At 51.5% G+C, this 16,343-nt stretch overlaps 7 protein-coding genes across 7 annotated transcripts; 5 read left to right on the forward strand and 2 right to left on the reverse strand.

Annotated features, from left to right (window-relative positions):
* Window positions 1-128: 128 nt before the first annotated feature.
* Window positions 129-1,335, forward strand: ASPSYDRAFT_59893 (dTDP-4-dehydrorhamnose reductase family protein; the record flags this gene model as incomplete). The annotated part of the gene is made up of 4 exons (XM_040849769.1): window positions 129-310; window positions 419-438; window positions 522-1,233; window positions 1,305-1,335. 4 exons carry the CDS (start codon window positions 129-131, stop codon window positions 1,333-1,335), a joined length of 945 nt encoding a protein of 314 aa, XP_040700431.1.
* A 1,179-nt stretch (window positions 1,336-2,514) lies between these two features.
* Window positions 2,515-5,052, forward strand: ASPSYDRAFT_156829 (uncharacterized protein; the record flags this gene model as incomplete). Its single annotated transcript, XM_040842595.1, has 1 exon — window positions 2,515-5,052. The coding sequence occupies one exon, from the start codon at window positions 2,515-2,517 to the stop codon at window positions 5,050-5,052; it is 2,538 nt and encodes an 845-aa protein (XP_040700432.1).
* A 125-nt stretch (window positions 5,053-5,177) lies between these two features.
* On the forward strand, window positions 5,178-5,828 carry ASPSYDRAFT_1149774 (uncharacterized protein). Its single transcript, XM_040839983.1, has one exon. It carries the CDS (start codon window positions 5,303-5,305, stop codon window positions 5,690-5,692), a length of 390 nt encoding a protein of 129 aa, XP_040700433.1. The 5' UTR covers window positions 5,178-5,302; the 3' UTR covers window positions 5,693-5,828.
* Window positions 5,829-6,862: 1,034 nt separating this feature from the next.
* On the forward strand, window positions 6,863-8,111 carry ASPSYDRAFT_70591 (uncharacterized protein; the record flags this gene model as incomplete). Its single annotated transcript, XM_040850515.1, has 1 exon — window positions 6,863-8,111. The coding sequence occupies one exon, from the start codon at window positions 6,863-6,865 to the stop codon at window positions 7,685-7,687; it is 825 nt and encodes a 274-aa protein (XP_040700434.1). The 3' UTR covers window positions 7,688-8,111.
* A 330-nt stretch (window positions 8,112-8,441) lies between these two features.
* On the forward strand, window positions 8,442-9,250 carry ASPSYDRAFT_33700 (uncharacterized protein; the record flags this gene model as incomplete). The annotated part of the gene is made up of 2 exons (XM_040845132.1): window positions 8,442-8,894; window positions 8,954-9,250. The coding sequence occupies 2 exons, from the start codon at window positions 8,442-8,444 to the stop codon at window positions 9,248-9,250; spliced, it is 750 nt and encodes a 249-aa protein (XP_040700435.1).
* A 1,059-nt stretch (window positions 9,251-10,309) lies between these two features.
* On the reverse strand, window positions 10,310-12,891 carry ASPSYDRAFT_59895 (potassium ion transporter; the record flags this gene model as incomplete). The annotated part of the gene is made up of 2 exons (XM_040849770.1): window positions 10,310-11,131; window positions 11,185-12,891. 2 exons carry the CDS (start codon window positions 12,889-12,891, stop codon window positions 10,310-10,312), a joined length of 2,529 nt encoding a protein of 842 aa, XP_040700436.1.
* A 1,454-nt stretch (window positions 12,892-14,345) lies between these two features.
* On the reverse strand, window positions 14,346-15,399 carry ASPSYDRAFT_59896 (alpha/beta fold hydrolase; the record flags this gene model as incomplete). The annotated part of the gene is made up of 2 exons (XM_040849771.1): window positions 14,346-15,182; window positions 15,232-15,399. 2 exons carry the CDS (start codon window positions 15,397-15,399, stop codon window positions 14,346-14,348), a joined length of 1,005 nt encoding a protein of 334 aa, XP_040700437.1.
* Window positions 15,400-16,343: the final 944 nt, after the last annotated feature.

The raw sequence follows: 16,343 nt of genomic DNA on the forward strand, positions 1-16,343 counted from the left end.
GTAGACTCTGATGGACCCGCATATTATGGTTACGTCATGCAAGTGCCCCGCCAGCCTAAAGTTCCTCAAAGAGAGCTTCAACTTCTGCAACTTTCCCACATCTCCCGCCTCGGTTTGATTTTTACGAAATGGCGACTACAGTCCTTGTAACAGGAGCCACTGGTCTTTTGGGCCGACAGGTCTTTGATCGATTCAAGCGCTCAGGCTGCCTCACAGTCGGACAGGGCTTTTCCCGCGCCAACCCGCCGACAATCCTCAAATCGGACCTGGAAAAGCCGGATGAGGTCAAGGCATTGCTGGACGAAGTTAAGTATGTGGCCGAATTTCTGAAATTGGACCTCGGTGTCGGGGTAGCCTGTAACTAGTACCATTGAGTTCTCGACCAATTTTATGCTAATATGTATACCCCCACTTCTAGACCTCAGATCGTTATCCATTGTACGTTCGCCTCCTGCCCGTATACTCAGGGCAGGGAATTGAGTATTCTAGGGACTTGGGATTAACCAGTCTTGTCTATCTAGGTGCCGCCAATCGCTTCCCTGATCTGTGCGATAAGAACCCCGATCAGGCACGCCGGATCAATGTTGATGCTACTCGCACGCTCGCAGAGCTGACAGCGGCCCGGAATATACTCCTCGTATACATATCCACAGACTATGTCTTCCCTGGCGCCGAGGGGGATGCGCCCTACGCAGCCGACGCGGAGACGAAGCCTCCAAACCTATATGGTCAGCTGAAGAGGGATGGCGAGCTGGTTGTGCTTGAGGCGACCAAGCAGAGTGGGATGGGCATTATCCTCCGTGTGCCAGTTCTGTACGGCACGGCGAATGAGAACTCAGAGAGCGCGGTCAATACGCTGGTTGACTCCGTGTGGAAGGCCCAGGACGGAAATGCGGGGGTGAAAATGGACGACTGGGCACTGCGGTACCCTACCAACACTGAGGACGTCGCGCGAGTACTCCGCGATATTGTGATCAAGTATCTCAAGGAGCGGGGCCATATCCTCCAGCTTCCCAAGATACTCCAGTATTCGTCTGAAGATCGAATGACGAAGTACGAGATGTGCGAGAAGTTCGCAGAGATACTCGGCGTGCCCTTGAACGGGATGATCCGAAATCAAGAAGGAAACGACCCGAATGCGTCCGTGCAACGACCATACGACACTCATCTTTCGACCCAGGTGCTGAAGGACCTGGGGATCGATGTCCAGACCGTGGGTTTTGTGGAGTGGTGGTGAGTGCTCATATTGAGATCGACCAGCTATTTAGCTGCAGCATGTCGGCAAGGGCTAACACGAGAAATAGGCGGAAACACTTGGAGGGGCAGAAGAAATGAGGCGACCTGACATGAGGAAGAAGAATCTGATGAATACAAAAAGGAAGAAAAAGCAATTTGCCAAGCATATACTGAGGGATTTTAACAGTTGAAGTCTGTTGTCCAGCTTCTTGTCGCAAAATATAAAAGACGAAACAGAGAACAAGGAAATCCAACGCAGTCGTCAAAATGTATAACTATGGCGAATAAATTAGTGTCAACGACGATCCCAGTCAATAGTCCCAATTGTAAGCGCACTTTGTTCTGATTCTGTAGGACTTTGGGCTTTGCCGCCAGTGCAAATCACCCGAAGATCAACATCGTCAGAGACTCAGGACAGAGGATGGACTATGGAGACAAAAAATCAAATTCATGCAGGAACATCACACAGTCCCCAATTCTGTTATTAATCGAATCGTGTTTCCTTTGACGGGGCGAATGTTGGAGACCCAAGCCCAAGAGGCTAGACCGCAGACGCCCAATAATCGACCGTCTGCCCACTCTTTCTCCTCCATCTCCAAGAGGGCCGGGCGTCGTCCTTGACCTTCTGAAGCCGGTTTCTCAGCCTTATTCCAAGATTTTTTTCACCGCGATGGGATCATAGCGGAACTGCTGCTCATACTTCTGGCTCCATCAGGCCCCATTTTATCTGCAGCACCCCCTGCCTTGAGCAGGTGGTTCGCACTGCAGGTTCACGACTCTGGCTCGCCAACCGATTCCCTGATTTAAATCTCCGAGGTGCCCAGGCGTCTAGTTGCGATTGGAATCATTTCCCCCGTCCGACTTATTGAAGGCCGCGATTAGCTTTTGGTTCTATTCTGGGGTTGGAATCAGACCACTGGCGAGTATGAAGTGACTGAACGCTGTGAAACACTTCTTCTGCAGCCTTTAGGGGAACCAACACCTCCGTGTCTCAATTCTCGTACTCTAGCCTCGCCCTCTCACCCTTCGCCTTCGCATTTGCACAAGGGGCACATCTGCGACTGATTAATTTGGCTGTGTCCTTGCGCTCGAATTGATCGACTCCCCTGTCCTACCAGATCGCAATCGGAAAAAGCGAAACCAACGACGCATGCGGCTGTCACGCGAACCACCAGCCCCACGAATATTCACCCCTATAATGCCCCCAGCGCCGACGCGCATATTCTGAAAGAGAAATAAATATTGCAGCGGAAAGGTACGAAAAAAGTTACGAGTCCAATGGCTACCGAGACGCAAGATTACACAGGGGCTGGGGGACAGGGTCCAACACCCGCCAAGTTCTCCCGCTACCGTTCCGTGCGAAGGGCAGCTTCAAGCAACGCGACAGGAATGGCTCCGTTGAACACTTCAATACCACCGGTACCTACTCGACAGAGCACATCGGCGTCTGGGTCGCAAGACGTGTCGGATTGGGCTGGCAGCACATCTACAACTATCAAGAAAAGCATGTCGCGTTATCGTCGCCAAAAGCCCCCGACGCCTAGTTCGGCCGATGGGCCTCCGCCTCCACCGCTTCCTACGCAACAACACCCAGTTCCTCGAGTACAGCCTGCGACTGCCGCCGACGATGACTATCCTGCGCGGCGTCCTTCCAAGGACTCTCACTCGGTGGGTTCTGCAAAGCCACGGGGTAGATTCATGGATGCGATGAGACTAGATACACGTGGAAGGGGTTTGTTTGGAGGCAATGGGAATAGTTCAAGCGATACAGACCGTGAAGAGCGTGAGCGAGATAGGCAGGCGGCCATGGATAGCTTGACGGGTGGTTGCAATGAGTCTCCCACGCAACCGTCCAGTCGCCAGCGACCAGCCACTCGAGGAAGGGCGGCCACGGACCGCGAGGCTCACAGAATGGCCGACAATGGACGCCTAGTTGACGACGCAGCCAATCGCCGCCATTCACACAAAGAGGCGAAGCGGAAATCATTCAAGAATACAATGAAGTTCTCGCGAGCGAAAGAGAAGACAACGAAAGCCCCGTCCGTCGACGGCGGGCCTGATACCAACGCGCCAGCTATGTTCCCTGGCATTGATGCACCTGTTTCTGCCGTCAACGCTGGCGAGCGGACAGTCGTAGTGCAATACAAGAAGGATTCTCTGCAGCTCAGTGTTAGCCCCTCTACTTCAGCCCATGACATATTAGTGTCTGCCTCGAGAAGCATCTCCGAAATTGATCCTCCTCGTTTCATTCTCATGGAGTCGTTTAGCGCGTCAGGCCTAGAACGTCCCTTACGCCAGTACGAATACGTTCGAGAGGTTATGAATTCATGGGCCCACGATGCGGAGAACACCCTGATAATTGTTCCAGCGCCAAGTATCGCGGCGCTTGACTTTCTCGACGCCCAGAATGTGCCGGCGAAACCACCAATGGATGCAACTTTCCACATATATTACTCTCAGAAGCCACGGAAATGGGACAAACGTTATCTGACAATCCGGTCAGACGGACAGGTTGTTCTGTCGAAGAAGGAAATGGCGAAGGAACAAACGAACGTCTGCCACATCTCTGATTTCGATATTTATTCGCCAACATCGACCTTTTTGACTCACCAAGTGAAGCCGCCAAAGAAAATATGCTACGCCATCAAGAGTCAACAAAAGTCGAGCATGTTCCTCTCAACCGAAAACTTCATCCATTACTTCGCGACGAATCACAGATCAATCGCTGATGGGTGGTATCGGGCCGTCCAAACATGGCGCAGCTGGTACCTGGTCAACAAACTGGGAGCTGGTCAAAGCGAAAGTATCAATGAGTCTGAGGTGAGCCCGGTTCGTCCGCAGGACGCACTTTCGCAGGTTCGAACATTCAAGCCACTCCTAGCATCGATTGACACTCATACCGAAGAGAGAGATGAGTCTTCTGTCGACCGCTCACGAACCCGACAAATGTCTTTACAGAGAGGGTCTTCTCGCGAACACAAGCCACCCCCATCATCTTTTCCCAAGTCGCTTGCGACAGAGCCCGAGGCAGCGACAACCAATTCTGCAGATGAATCTCCATTCGCGGCTTCTGGCCTGCTAGGGCGAACATACACTCACCGCCAGAAGGCAATGAAGGACAGGGAGGAACGTGAAAAGCGAGAAGCCGACGTACTATTTAACCAAGGCCTCGTCAGTGCATCCGCCCCGCCCCGTCAAATCAATGCATCACGCCCAGGCAGCCGCACCAACAGCATGACCTCTGCGCACCAACCCGAGCTAGACTCCCTATTGAAGCGATCCCAGTCAATAAAACAAGGCAAACCGCTTGTTGATCTCACTCCAATCTACCAAGAACCCCCTCAACACTCCCGCAAAGGTCGGGGCGTCACAGTCGACACCGGCGGTCCCCTAATCGAAGCCGCTACAGGCATAGAACCAACCGGCGGCATCGCTATCCCTCCGGCTAAAACCTGGCGTCGACCAACAGCACCACCACCGATACCCGCAGAACCCCCGATCCCATCTAACAGCGAAGCGCGTATCAACACCCGTTCCAACACAGTCCGCAGCGCCAGCAACCGCTACCGACAAGGCCACAACACAACCACCGCCCCATCGTCGCCTACAACACCACCCGATCCAAGTCTGATGCAGGAGCAGGCTTTCGCGCCGAATAGTCTCCTCGCGCGAACGGGGTCGGGAAACCTACCGCTTGGCCCTGGCGGAGCAGTTGGTCATGGCGTGGCGACAGGAGATCGGAACGCGACGAAGCCGATGCTTGATGTGAACCCGCAGAGCCCGTTCGCGGAGGGGAGTTTGCTGCGTGGGTTGTGAATTCGCTTCTTTACGTGTTTCAGTCTACTTTTAGCACTTCTTACCACTAGTACCTAGTACCCAGTACCTGATGATTATGATATGAGGTGGAGGGATGGATCTTATGAACCCGTTGTTTTTCTTTTTTTTCTTCTCACTCCTTTTGCTGGGCCTTTCTCTGTCATAGGCCTGTTTTGTTCTATCACTTTTTCTTACTGGTTACCCAGCGTTCATACACTATGGATTTTACTATACCCAGTCAATTCCGGTAATGTACTTGGATCAACTTGAGACCTACCTATCAATATACTCTACGATAGCCATAACTTGTTCCCCTGTAGCGCAAGTAACTTGTCTACCGGTAATTATTACCATGGTGAGCAGAATACAGAAAATGAGAAAGTTTCGAGAGCATATCGCGGGTCATGACTCCATATGCTCTGCGCCATACCATGGAAGGCGAACTTGCCGGAGTAGAAACAAGGCTAGGATATTCGCAAACGGTTTCTCGCCTTGCAAAGCCCGTCCCAGCATCATGCACGTGTACTCCAGGTCGGCAAATGTCATGTCCAATATCTCCAGGTTATGCAACAGGGGCAACAGAATCGCCAGCCATGGATTCAGTGATTCGCGGAAGCAAAAGTTACGATCCCAAGTCTGAGCTCTCTTTGTTTGTCATCGCCATTCCCTGCAAGATCGGGAGCATTGTATCGCTATCATAGTGGATATCTGCTGGGTCATCGTCCCCTGACAAAGAACGGACTCGCTGTGTCAAACCAGAGCGATAGATCCATCAAATCATGCGTTAGGCGGCTCAATCCTTCTGATATGGAGTTACAAAGGTCACAAAGCCGGGGTGAGGCGTAAACGGAGGGCACTATCAGGGTATACAACGAACGACAGCAAGCGGCGAAGTTGAGAGCGTCTTGTTGCTCATCGAGTTGGTCCCTGATTAGAAGCAGTATTTTTGCAGGGAGGGTACTTATCATAGCGATGGCGATGGCGATGGTGATCCTCTTGAGAGGACTCGAGTCGACGAGGACGAAGAGGAGAAGGAGAGCGTGAAAAAGAGAAAGAGAAGAGAGCTGCCTTAGACTCCCTCCCTTCTTTGTACAACGTTTCCTCCATGGACTGCACCAGTAACACTTGTCTTCCCACCAGCACAGTCAGAAAAATTCATCAGCCATTCCTTGAAAACGCTTGGTAAATCGGATGAACATGGTTCTAGCCATAATCATAACCGCAACCGCAACTGCACGCCCGGACAGAGAGACAAAGCCCCCATATTAGAGGGTAAAAGCGCTTTCTATATATAGCCCTCTTGTTTCGATTCCCTTCCATGTCAAGTCCACTACTCGGCTGATCCTGTCAAAAGCGACTCGAAACATCCTGGCCATGGGTGAGTATCCCTGACTTCTTCTTTCTTCCTTGAGTGAAAGCGCTGGCTGACAACGAACAAGAGTTGGCTGCGGTTGAAACTGTCGAGGCTCGCTCTCCATTGCTTGTTCCATTGGGCACCAACAGGATACCATGCCTGCAACGATAAAGGGACCAAACAACAGCGAACGCTTGTATGTGCTTGGTGAATAGAGCGTCGATCCAGCTCTGAATCCACAATGGTACCCCTTGGTTGACGCTGCTGAAACTTCCCAAAATAAGTTAACACGTTAGGCCTGTTGCAGACGGACAAAGATGGGAAAATGGAAAACGAATATAAGAGGGACCTGATCGCTCGAGGGATAGCATCTTTCCAACTGTATTTTTTTTTATCAGTTCCTAAACAGCTCAATCGAAAAACCAAACATATAGAAGAAAACGAAGTCTTTCTAGAATGTCAACAACTATGTGCCTCGGCGCGCAAGCGGCGTCTGACGCAGGCGAAGTCTTGGACATGGCGGGAATCTTCTATGTCATGTTTGGCTGGCCAGTTGTCGCCCTAAATGCAAAAGATCAGGGATTTGGCGAGGCCGACTTCGTGGTCCGGAAGCGAGACCTCTCCAGAGCCATTGAAACACTTGTTGAGGCTGGATTTAAGCAATGCCAGGATCCCAGCTGCATCGAACTGCAAGCGAACCGCTGCCCGCTCAGAGATACGGGGGATGGCCCCTGCAATCTGAGCGAGATAGCCGCTGCAGATGTCCTCAATAGCTACCATGCCGTTGCAGATGCCCACTTCCATCTTGGATTCCAGTATGAATCCTGCACAGTACTCTCGTTGTACACCACTTCCGACCTTCTCTATTGGTTGGAGGATCCTGAATCTGGCGAGCTTCCTGGCGATGACACCTTCTGGTTTTCAAACGATCCTCGGCTGCCTCCATATGAAGAGCGAGGGCCATCGGGACCGTGGACAGAGTTATATCCTGTCCGGATCCTGAGCCCCGTTGCATTCAGTGAAGCTTTAATCATCCTGATGTGCCAGAACTATGGTCACATCGATTTTGTGGATCATGCCTGGATAACCATGTGGGAGTGCGTGGTGTTCAAACCGCAGCCCAGGACTCTCAGCCCTCGCTTTCAGCCAATTTGGGATATTTTCAACGCCGAAGAGCCCGATCGCAATCCATATGATGTATTACGGGTACTCCGTGACGAGATGATCGCGAAAAATGAGTTTCCATATCTGCCTCCTGTTGCAATGGACAGGTTTGCTTGATGGGTTGAGAAAAGCAAAACGAAAAGCTGGGTTACTGACTGCTTGTATTTTTCAGGGGGTTACCTGAGAGAAAGAAAAAAAAAGCTGTGAAGATATGATTATTGGTGCTGTTTTGCCTGTTCTCCGCGCTGTCTATTTTTGTGATTTTTTTTTTTTGAGGTTCTCCAGCGCGCCTATCTCCTGATCTCTACCAGGCCTTCCTTTAATAACATTAATGATCCCAAATTGTTCCTTTGTTCCGGACATGATAAATCAGAGTGGTTTCCCGTTGTCCCTTAACCAAGATTCCACTACGTCGTGTATTTCGGACCCTTCCTGCACGCCGTCTGTTTGTACTGGGAGGCTGAGACATCCCCCATTTCCTTCACCCACGCCCATGCTGCCTGCTGGACTTCTGAGCCACCGTTGACAAACGAAATCCCGCTAAAGATCCGTCATTGTGTATTGGCTTAAACAAATGTCTGGCGCAGAAGTTGTCTGGAATATTCCTCCAAACGGCCTCTGCTTGACCACCCACTGGGAGTTCCATGGAGGTCAAAGGCATTAACATTTGCTCAACGAACATATTTCCATGTCTTTAGATAATAGAGTTTCTTTATTTGTATGCAGAAAGTTGTAATAGCAAATCAGACATAAATCCTGACTTCTTTCCCTTCTCTGGGCCTAACTTCCATCTATCTTTTAATCGTATCTACCCATCGTTACGGAACAACCGTCCATAGTTGCATCGCCATCACAGCGTATGACAAGAACCATGACGCCGGAAGAGAAAGCGATCGCCTGGCAGGTTATCAATTATCTCTCAGAAATACCATGCCTGGACCGCACCAGAGTGTGCATTGCTGAGGACATCGAAATGGCAACGTATATCCAGCCCCATGTTGTTAAGGCTTGTGGTCCAACTTTCCCTCTCCTGTACAAACATGGTGCTCTAGGGACTATTCTAATAGATAATCTTCAAAAGAAAATTGAATTCATCGTTATTGTCCCACCGACAGCCGCGGAGTTGCGTCCACCAAGAAGCACCACGAAATCGGACGACATCGTTAGGGCAGCACTACTGCGCTGGCTTCAGCAAATGAAAAGCACCATTATACCAGCACAAGAACTCTTGCACAACACCGCGAGCCTTCTGCACTACGATACCATGGAGTTTTCCTCATTGAACCTTAATGGTATTGCCATTAACTTCATCCATCCTGACGTCGTGAGTTGACCCAGAGATTCACCTGCAAGATGTGATTTTTGTACTGAGAATCAAAGAAGACCCAAGCCTCTATTAGCAAACTCCCTACGGTTCTCGAAGCGAGTATTGCAACCAACCTTCCGATTATGAAGATAGACGACGTGATAATCACGAAGATGTATCTGTCGGGCATTTCTTCCCATAGAAAAACACAGCGCGAGCACACCAACAGCGCCGCACGTCTACTCGAAAGCTTGACCGGGACTCGGCCCAGACAGTTAGACGATGGACAGAAAGACCGCGCTCGGGCAGCGTTGAAATACCTGGGCGAGTCCAGTTACTCTCGACAATGGTTCCGAAACCGACTTGGTGTTTGAAGTGAGCTGGTTGGTTGGAGGTTGATTCCGGGTCTGCTATAATGACTTCAAATTGCAAGGGGCCCCCGCGGGGGTGGGGGTTGTTCCTGATTCTGCAATACAGTTATTGTTTTTTTTAGGTCCTTTTCTAATATGACTTGCCTTGTGCCACCTCTACCTCCATGTCTCACCATCATGCAGCCCATTTTTAACATATTAGTAGTCGGGAACTAAATAGCTAGACCACGCTCCTCGAATAGCCTTTTGTCTTGAAACCCCCACCAAAGCCTAGAGCTTGAGATTTCCTGTCCTTCGCCGTCCAGCTCGGACCAGCCCAGGGGCGCCCTGGAAAGTGTAGACTGAGTCACCTTCTGCTTCCCTAGAACATAGCGTCTGCATACATGCACGCATCGATATGTAAGGGGCTTCGGAGTGCAGCCTGGTTGGCTCCCGGGGTCGTTTACTTACGGGGCCTTTTGGGGACTCCCGGCATTTAACTCCATGAGGTTATCAAATTGTCCATGGAGTAGATAGTGGTGCCAGCCAACCGGTGGAACAGCCCGAGTCACGAAGTGATACGTTGGGAGTATCCACATCTGCATTTATTACTTGATTGAACATGCGTTAAGAAGGCTGGGACCCCTTGCATGGGGATCAGCTGGTGCTTATGCAGCCCTATCTGCAAACTACAGACTAAAACTATGTACCGACTCTTGCCAGCCCTAGAACATCTAGAGCGTGGAATATGTGGTGGCGAAGTGGGATCCGCGGAGTTACAGCAGACAGGCAAAAGCATCCTACAAGATATCATGAAGCACGATGCAAGGGTCACGATAGGGAATGCGTGATGTTGCATTCGATACATTTTTGAGCAAGCTAAGCTTGAAAATAATACAACGGGCGAATTCCAATCAGAACGCGGAGGAGATATGCACCAACAATCCTTAGGGTATCAGAAGTAAAATGCGCGATCGCTCGAATGCTAGTTTACAAGCACAACGGAAGAAGCAGCTCTATAGTAGGTACAAAACAAGTCGTAGGTAAAATGGATTAGGTATGTAGGCAGGTAAGAGGTGGTGATTATCGCTGCGACTGCTGCGATCGGAAGGTGGAATGACGCTGAATGACGGGGTCAGGTGTATTGAGCTCCGTGTTGAGCGCCGTGTTGCGCTGTCTCGCGTCTAGCGCCGAGGTGGCGCCAGTGTCCGACGTAGCTTGCGATTGTTGGCGTGCAAAAGAGCCCCCTTGGCCAAGGCTGGATGCTCGGCGACGCATGCGCCGCTCCGCATCTTCGAGTTCTTTCTGGTGTAGTGACTCGGATGGGAGTAAAATAGCACGATCCAGATTATACGGTAGACCACGGTGTCGGCCACGAATCTGCATGGCGATGATGACCAGGGTCGATATCACCTTGAACTGGCTGACGAAGGACGCGCTTACACCTGGATAGCCGAGCGAGAGACCGACGGTACCGTAGGCGGAGACAACTTCAAAAAGCACAGCCCAGATCTGGAACGAATACTGGTCGGTGTTCGCGATACGATCGCCTTCGACGATGGTGATAATGAAAAGACCCAGGCAGACGTACCAGAGATCGAAACCCAGTTGCCTCCGTAAGTGAGTCCCGATATAGCTGGGCGCCGTTTGGTTGTCGTCATTCTCATCGTCGTCCGGTCCGTAGACCCCAAGACTCTTTTCCTCATAGACATTTGTCCGTCTGAGCGAGATGGCGATTGGGAAAACCGAAATATACATCATGATCATGTACGATACCTGGACTGCAGGATGCAGCTCGGAGATGGATACCACAGAAAAACCAGCGGTTCGGGTACAGGCGGCTTGGTAAAGGCCATCCACGATTTTGATGCCGGTGGACAACGAACTAACGGCGGCATCGTTGAGCTGGGGTTATCGTTAGCAATAGTCATTATAACCAAGGGGACTGAAGCACTTACATCCAGAACGATGAAGAATATCAAGTCGACACCGTTCAATAGAACCAGAGTTGCGACTAGCCACCAGGTTGCGTTGCGTGGGAAAAGGAGCGTGAAGCATCGGCGTGGATGGTCCAGGAGAAACTTCAACTCTTCCCAAAGCGGCGTTTCCTTGGAGACGATTTTGGACAACACCCAGATGATGAGACGGAGCATGCAAGGAAAGCCAGTGTTGCCGATAATGATGAGAAATGCCAGTAACAAAAGAGGGAAGATGGCCTCCTGAAATGGAATCATCGAGTTTGGGATTAAGCTGAACCCGACATCATTGAAGGACGAAGCAGCAGTGAAGATCGCCCACCACGGACGTCCTTGGCCCGCCTCCTTGACGACATTCCCCCAGTGGGTTTCCATGATCCAGGGTATTAGGCAGATCACACCAAGGAGGTGAAAAGAGACATAGTATGATATCAAGACCACGGCCAGCGTTTTCAACGACCGATACTCGATTCCCCCTAACTCATCGCGTTGCTCCTCGGTTAGATCAACAAAGTTTGAATTGCGCCCGACCGTCGCATCCCAACTAAGATACGGTAGAGTCGGTCGGTCCCGCTCCTGCGTTAAAGACCGGAAAATGCCAACGAGCGTTGGCCTCCGGGTCCCCGTCCGTGCAAGCGGCGTCGGATCATCTCCGTCGATAGTATCCCGAACAGTGGGGCGGGTATCCAGGCGGGGGAATGTAGAATTCCGTGTTCTCGCCCGCGGCAGCTCTGGTTCGTTAATTGTAATATGAGGACCGTCCATGTTTGAGGTGTTATCATTGGTATCATCCGTAGGGTTCTGCTGTTCAGACTGGCCGGATCTGGTCTTGGCTAATCTGTGGTCATCGTTTTCTTCCTCGTCAAGAACCTGCGGCCCTCCACCACGGTCATATTCCCTTGGGCCCGGGATCCGAAGTGCGCCTTTATTCTTCCGCTGCTTCTCCAGGAAAGCGATGTGATGCTCGGGATCGAGTTGGGGAGGAATTCGGAGGCTGCCGAAATCACGATTAATCGTAGTATTTGGTGGACTCGGTTGTTCTCTCGGTTTATCCTCCGGCTTCTCATCCGAATTTGCTGCACTGCTAGCGTTTGAAGTGGGGGAGACAGATCTGGAGTCGCTCTCCTCTGGAGACTTGGGAACTGGCGCAGCTGGGGAAGCTGGGCTATTTGGGCCAGTTCGCCCATCTCTTTGAGGTTGGATGGCAAAATCGTTGCGCAGTACAACAATAGGGCGACCGTTTATCCCCGCTTCTTCCCCGTTGTAAGACTGCGAGCTTTTGTCCCTGCTCATTGTTCGCATGCGGGACCTGCTAGTGCGAAGGGCTCGAGCGTCACGGACGACATGTTGGAATCGTTTCTCGAACCAGTAAAGACGGATAAAGACGAGAGCTGTGTGGATAAATATCGGGGTCGTGAGCATAGAAACGAAGTAGAGGATGACCTGCTGGTAGGTGTAAAGCAGATTGAGGTCAACTGTATTCAAGCCACTCTGGGTGGCCGCACCGGCAGAGAAGAAAAGCGCATCGATGTACTTCAGGTCATTGCCGGGGTAGATGATAACGGAGGTTATCAGAGCCATCGAGATAATGTAGATATAATGGATACTGATGAAGTTCAGATGCAAGTCCTTTATGAATGGTATTCGGGCCTTGTGGCGCCCCAGCTGGCGAAGGACTGTGGAAAACATCCTGGCAGAGGGACGGTCGCACCGCCTTGGTACAGGGTATCGCAACTTCGCAAGTGCGCAACAAGTTCACCACGGGCCGGAGCCGGGAAGCAGGTGATATATGTATGTATTTTCGGAGGATTCCGCGGGAGGGGAATCGAGACGTTCTGCAGAGAATCCAGGAATGGTGATCAGCGCGCCACGCGAGACGTGCCGATCAGTCCTGCAGAGGTTGAGGACTCGAGGATGAGGCAGAAGGCCGGTGTTAGCCTCTGGTTATAACATGGGGGTTCTTGCGATGAACCAGTGCATTGCGAAACAAAGGCATCAGTGAATCTGAGAAATAGAAATGAAGGAGATGGGAAGAGACGAGGGTGCGGGTCCCAAGCTGATGTGGAAGGCAGCAAGAAATTGAAGGCAGAGCCAGGAGACAAAGAAATTAACTGCGAACAGTCCAAGCGTCAAAAAATTCTTCACGGGTGTTTCTTTCAAAATTCGAGGACTCGAGAAGGAAGATAAATCCAGCAAAACAGAGGGAAAAAGAAAAGAAAAAGACAAGAAAACAGCAGCTCGTGCGCCACAAAGGCGGAACAGAAAAGACCAGGGGGGGTGCTGCACTAGCAAATCGGCGCTTCTCATTCGAGCGCCCCTGCGATCAACTCATAAGCCATGCAGATGTGGTTATTTAGCCGACATCAAAGAGCTTATCGTCGATACTCGATAATATTTCGCAATGTACTTTGCTGTTCAGTTGTGCAACTGCTCCGCTTTCAACTTTTCACTGCATGCGGACGACTCGTCATGCCAAGACCTTGGACGTTCTCGACCATTTCCCGATTGGGACACACCTGGTGCTTGCGGTGGCGGTGCTCAAACGTTAAAGAGCTATTATGACTGTTCTTATCTATAACAGCGTCCAGACTTGAAGAGGCTAACTCGCATAATCCTGGCTGAATACTAATAGCCAAGCCATCGCCAAAGAGCGGTCACCGCTTGGCTTTCTGCATGTCCGCGCTGCAATCAAAGGCTGAGATAGCACGCGTGATGCCATCCATTGGCTGCTGTTATTTTCCCGGATATGACAGATGGAGGGCCTCACCTCAGCTTCCAGTACTTCTGTCTCCGTTATTTCCCGGTTCAGGCCAGACTCGACTTGTGAAACGCAAGCTGTGCGATCGTCGGAAATAGGGGTCGCACGAACGAGGAGCTATTCTGGAAGGGGTTACGGAGTATGAGACTGAGGTTTGGGCACGAATACAGCCTGGTGTCACCGGCATCAAGCCGACCAGGCCGATACTTTACGGATCACTCGTGGGTCGGACTATACAGATACTCCCGACCGCATGGATCTTATCCTAGTAACTGCATGCATTGTGATGCCTCACAAATCTTGTTCTTTGATCTCTGATTCATTGTCAATCCTTTCCTTCTACACCTGCGTAAAACTCACTGCCAGTGGTATCACAAAAAAAACGTTAATTGCATCGCTGCACAAGCTCCTCCACTAACTGATTCATCTCCTCTTCCTTCTCCCACGGCAACATATGCCCACTCCCCTCCCACACCTTGTACAGAATCCCCTCGCCCAAGTCCCTATTCAACAGCTCGCCATGATGAAACGTCAACATCCGATCCACAGTCCCGTGCAGCACCGCAATCCTCTCCCGCCCAACTCGATCCCCCAATGCCTGCAACTGCGCCGGCGACTTGTGATGGAAATAGCACGCAACAACCTGCATTAGAAACCCCTTCTTCGTGAACCCCTCCGGATACTCCAACTTGCGCAACCGCCCCGCCGCAAACCGATCGCGCTTCGTCGGGAAATTCTTCTCGGGCTCGTCAAACTCGTCATCCGGCAGCGCCAGGAAATCCGCAGGGAATAATGAATGCGCCAGCCGCTCAAGCTCCACATCCATCTTCTTGGGTATGAACATCTCCGCGCGCTCGCGCAGGTTCTCCAGGAACGGCCCCGTCCGCACAAGTCGCGGCGCCGTACAGCACAGCGTCAGACTCGCCAGGCGCTCGGGGATCAGCATCGCCAGTTCCTGCGAGATCATCCCGCCCATACTTGCGCCGACGACGTTGAGGTCGCGCGTCGGCGGCGCCGAGGGGTCAAGCCACTTTAGTGCGACGAGGAGGTCGACGGCGTCTTGTGCCATCTCGGACGTGGAGTAGTAAGATAGCGGCTTGTCGGATTTGCCCACGCCGCGGTTGTCGAAGACCAGCACGGAGTACTTGGATCCGTGGGTGTGTCCGAAGAACTTGGTTTGGCGCTTCCAGTCGCTGTGCACGGCGTTGAGGCCCATGATGAACTGTGCTGTCAGCTAAATGGCTTCGGAAGAAGCAAAGAAGGACACTTACGACGAGCTTTGTAGGACCGGTGCCATGGATCTGGTAGTAGAGATTGATAGGGCCTCCGCGGCGGGTTTGAGCGACGGGGCAAGTGCCAGATGTCGTCGGGGACAGTTTCCAGTCCAGGCTCTGGTAGGCCGGGTGGGCGACGACTTCAGCGGCGGTTAGGAAGGCCATTTTTGTGAGGCTGGGGTGTTGAAGAAAGCAAAATCCAACCCTGGCGCTGTAACACCTGCTCGTTCGTTGCCTCCGGACTCCGGATCGGCATGTGCCGAGGCAGAAATTGAACGGCTTTGATTGGACGGAATGGATTATGTAATTATGATACCATCTGCCTGCCCTCCAGATTTCGACTGTATAGAAAAGTCATACTCCGTACCTGAGCTAGAGGCCCCGAAGGGAAGTCGGAGAACGGTGTGCTCAGTATCCATGTCTGCGGAAAATGTGGGGTTGATCAGTGATAACTGATAACTCTAAGGGGCAATCTCCACCGTCGAAACTGGAAGCATTCTCAGTACGAAGATCTGAGGCGATAAATTGGGAGCCAATCCAATATATAGTGCTCTGTGAGGTCCGTGAGGTCACCGAGGCTCGTGCAGGATATAGAGTGCTGACCGCCGACGCTGTTCTCGTGGTTACTATGATCGTCCCCTGTGCCAATTTTCGAGCCCCGTTTGACTAATTTAGAGCGTAAACTGACCGTCTGAATGTCAAACAACGTTGTGACATCGAGGCCACGCGGCTCTGCTGCGGATTCTATTGGACACCGCCATGGCCCAATCAGAGGCGCCATGTATGGAACGCTGCGCTCCTCGATGTATATCATTGATCATATACGGGCTTGGTATTTATAGATCGGCAAGTATACTTCTGCTGGGTTCTAACGTCCCCTGCAAACAGTCCAACCTGTTGACCAGATGAACTAATCAACAACAGCTGGCTACCATGCATGGCAGATACGGCGATTCCGTATATTGTGCTTGTGTTATAAGGCGTGCACCTACACATTCGGGCAGATGGAACGAAACCCCTGGACCAGGAACTCATTTTGCCCCGATCGACGGCCCTCAGCAAGACCCAATAGGACCCCAGCCGTGCCTTAAAGTCGAAGGAGATCTGTT

This window comes from Aspergillus sydowii (genome assembly GCF_001890705.1).
Source record: "Aspergillus sydowii CBS 593.65 unplaced genomic scaffold ASPSYscaffold_9, whole genome shotgun sequence".
NCBI classification, from domain to species: Eukaryota; Fungi; Ascomycota; class Eurotiomycetes; order Eurotiales; family Aspergillaceae; genus Aspergillus; species Aspergillus sydowii.

What these genes read in the sequence shown, in the direction of transcription:
- ASPSYDRAFT_1149774 (XM_040839983.1), top strand. Translation starts at nt 5,303, where the DNA reads ATGTACTTGGATCAACTTGAGACCTACCTATCAATATACTCTACGATA.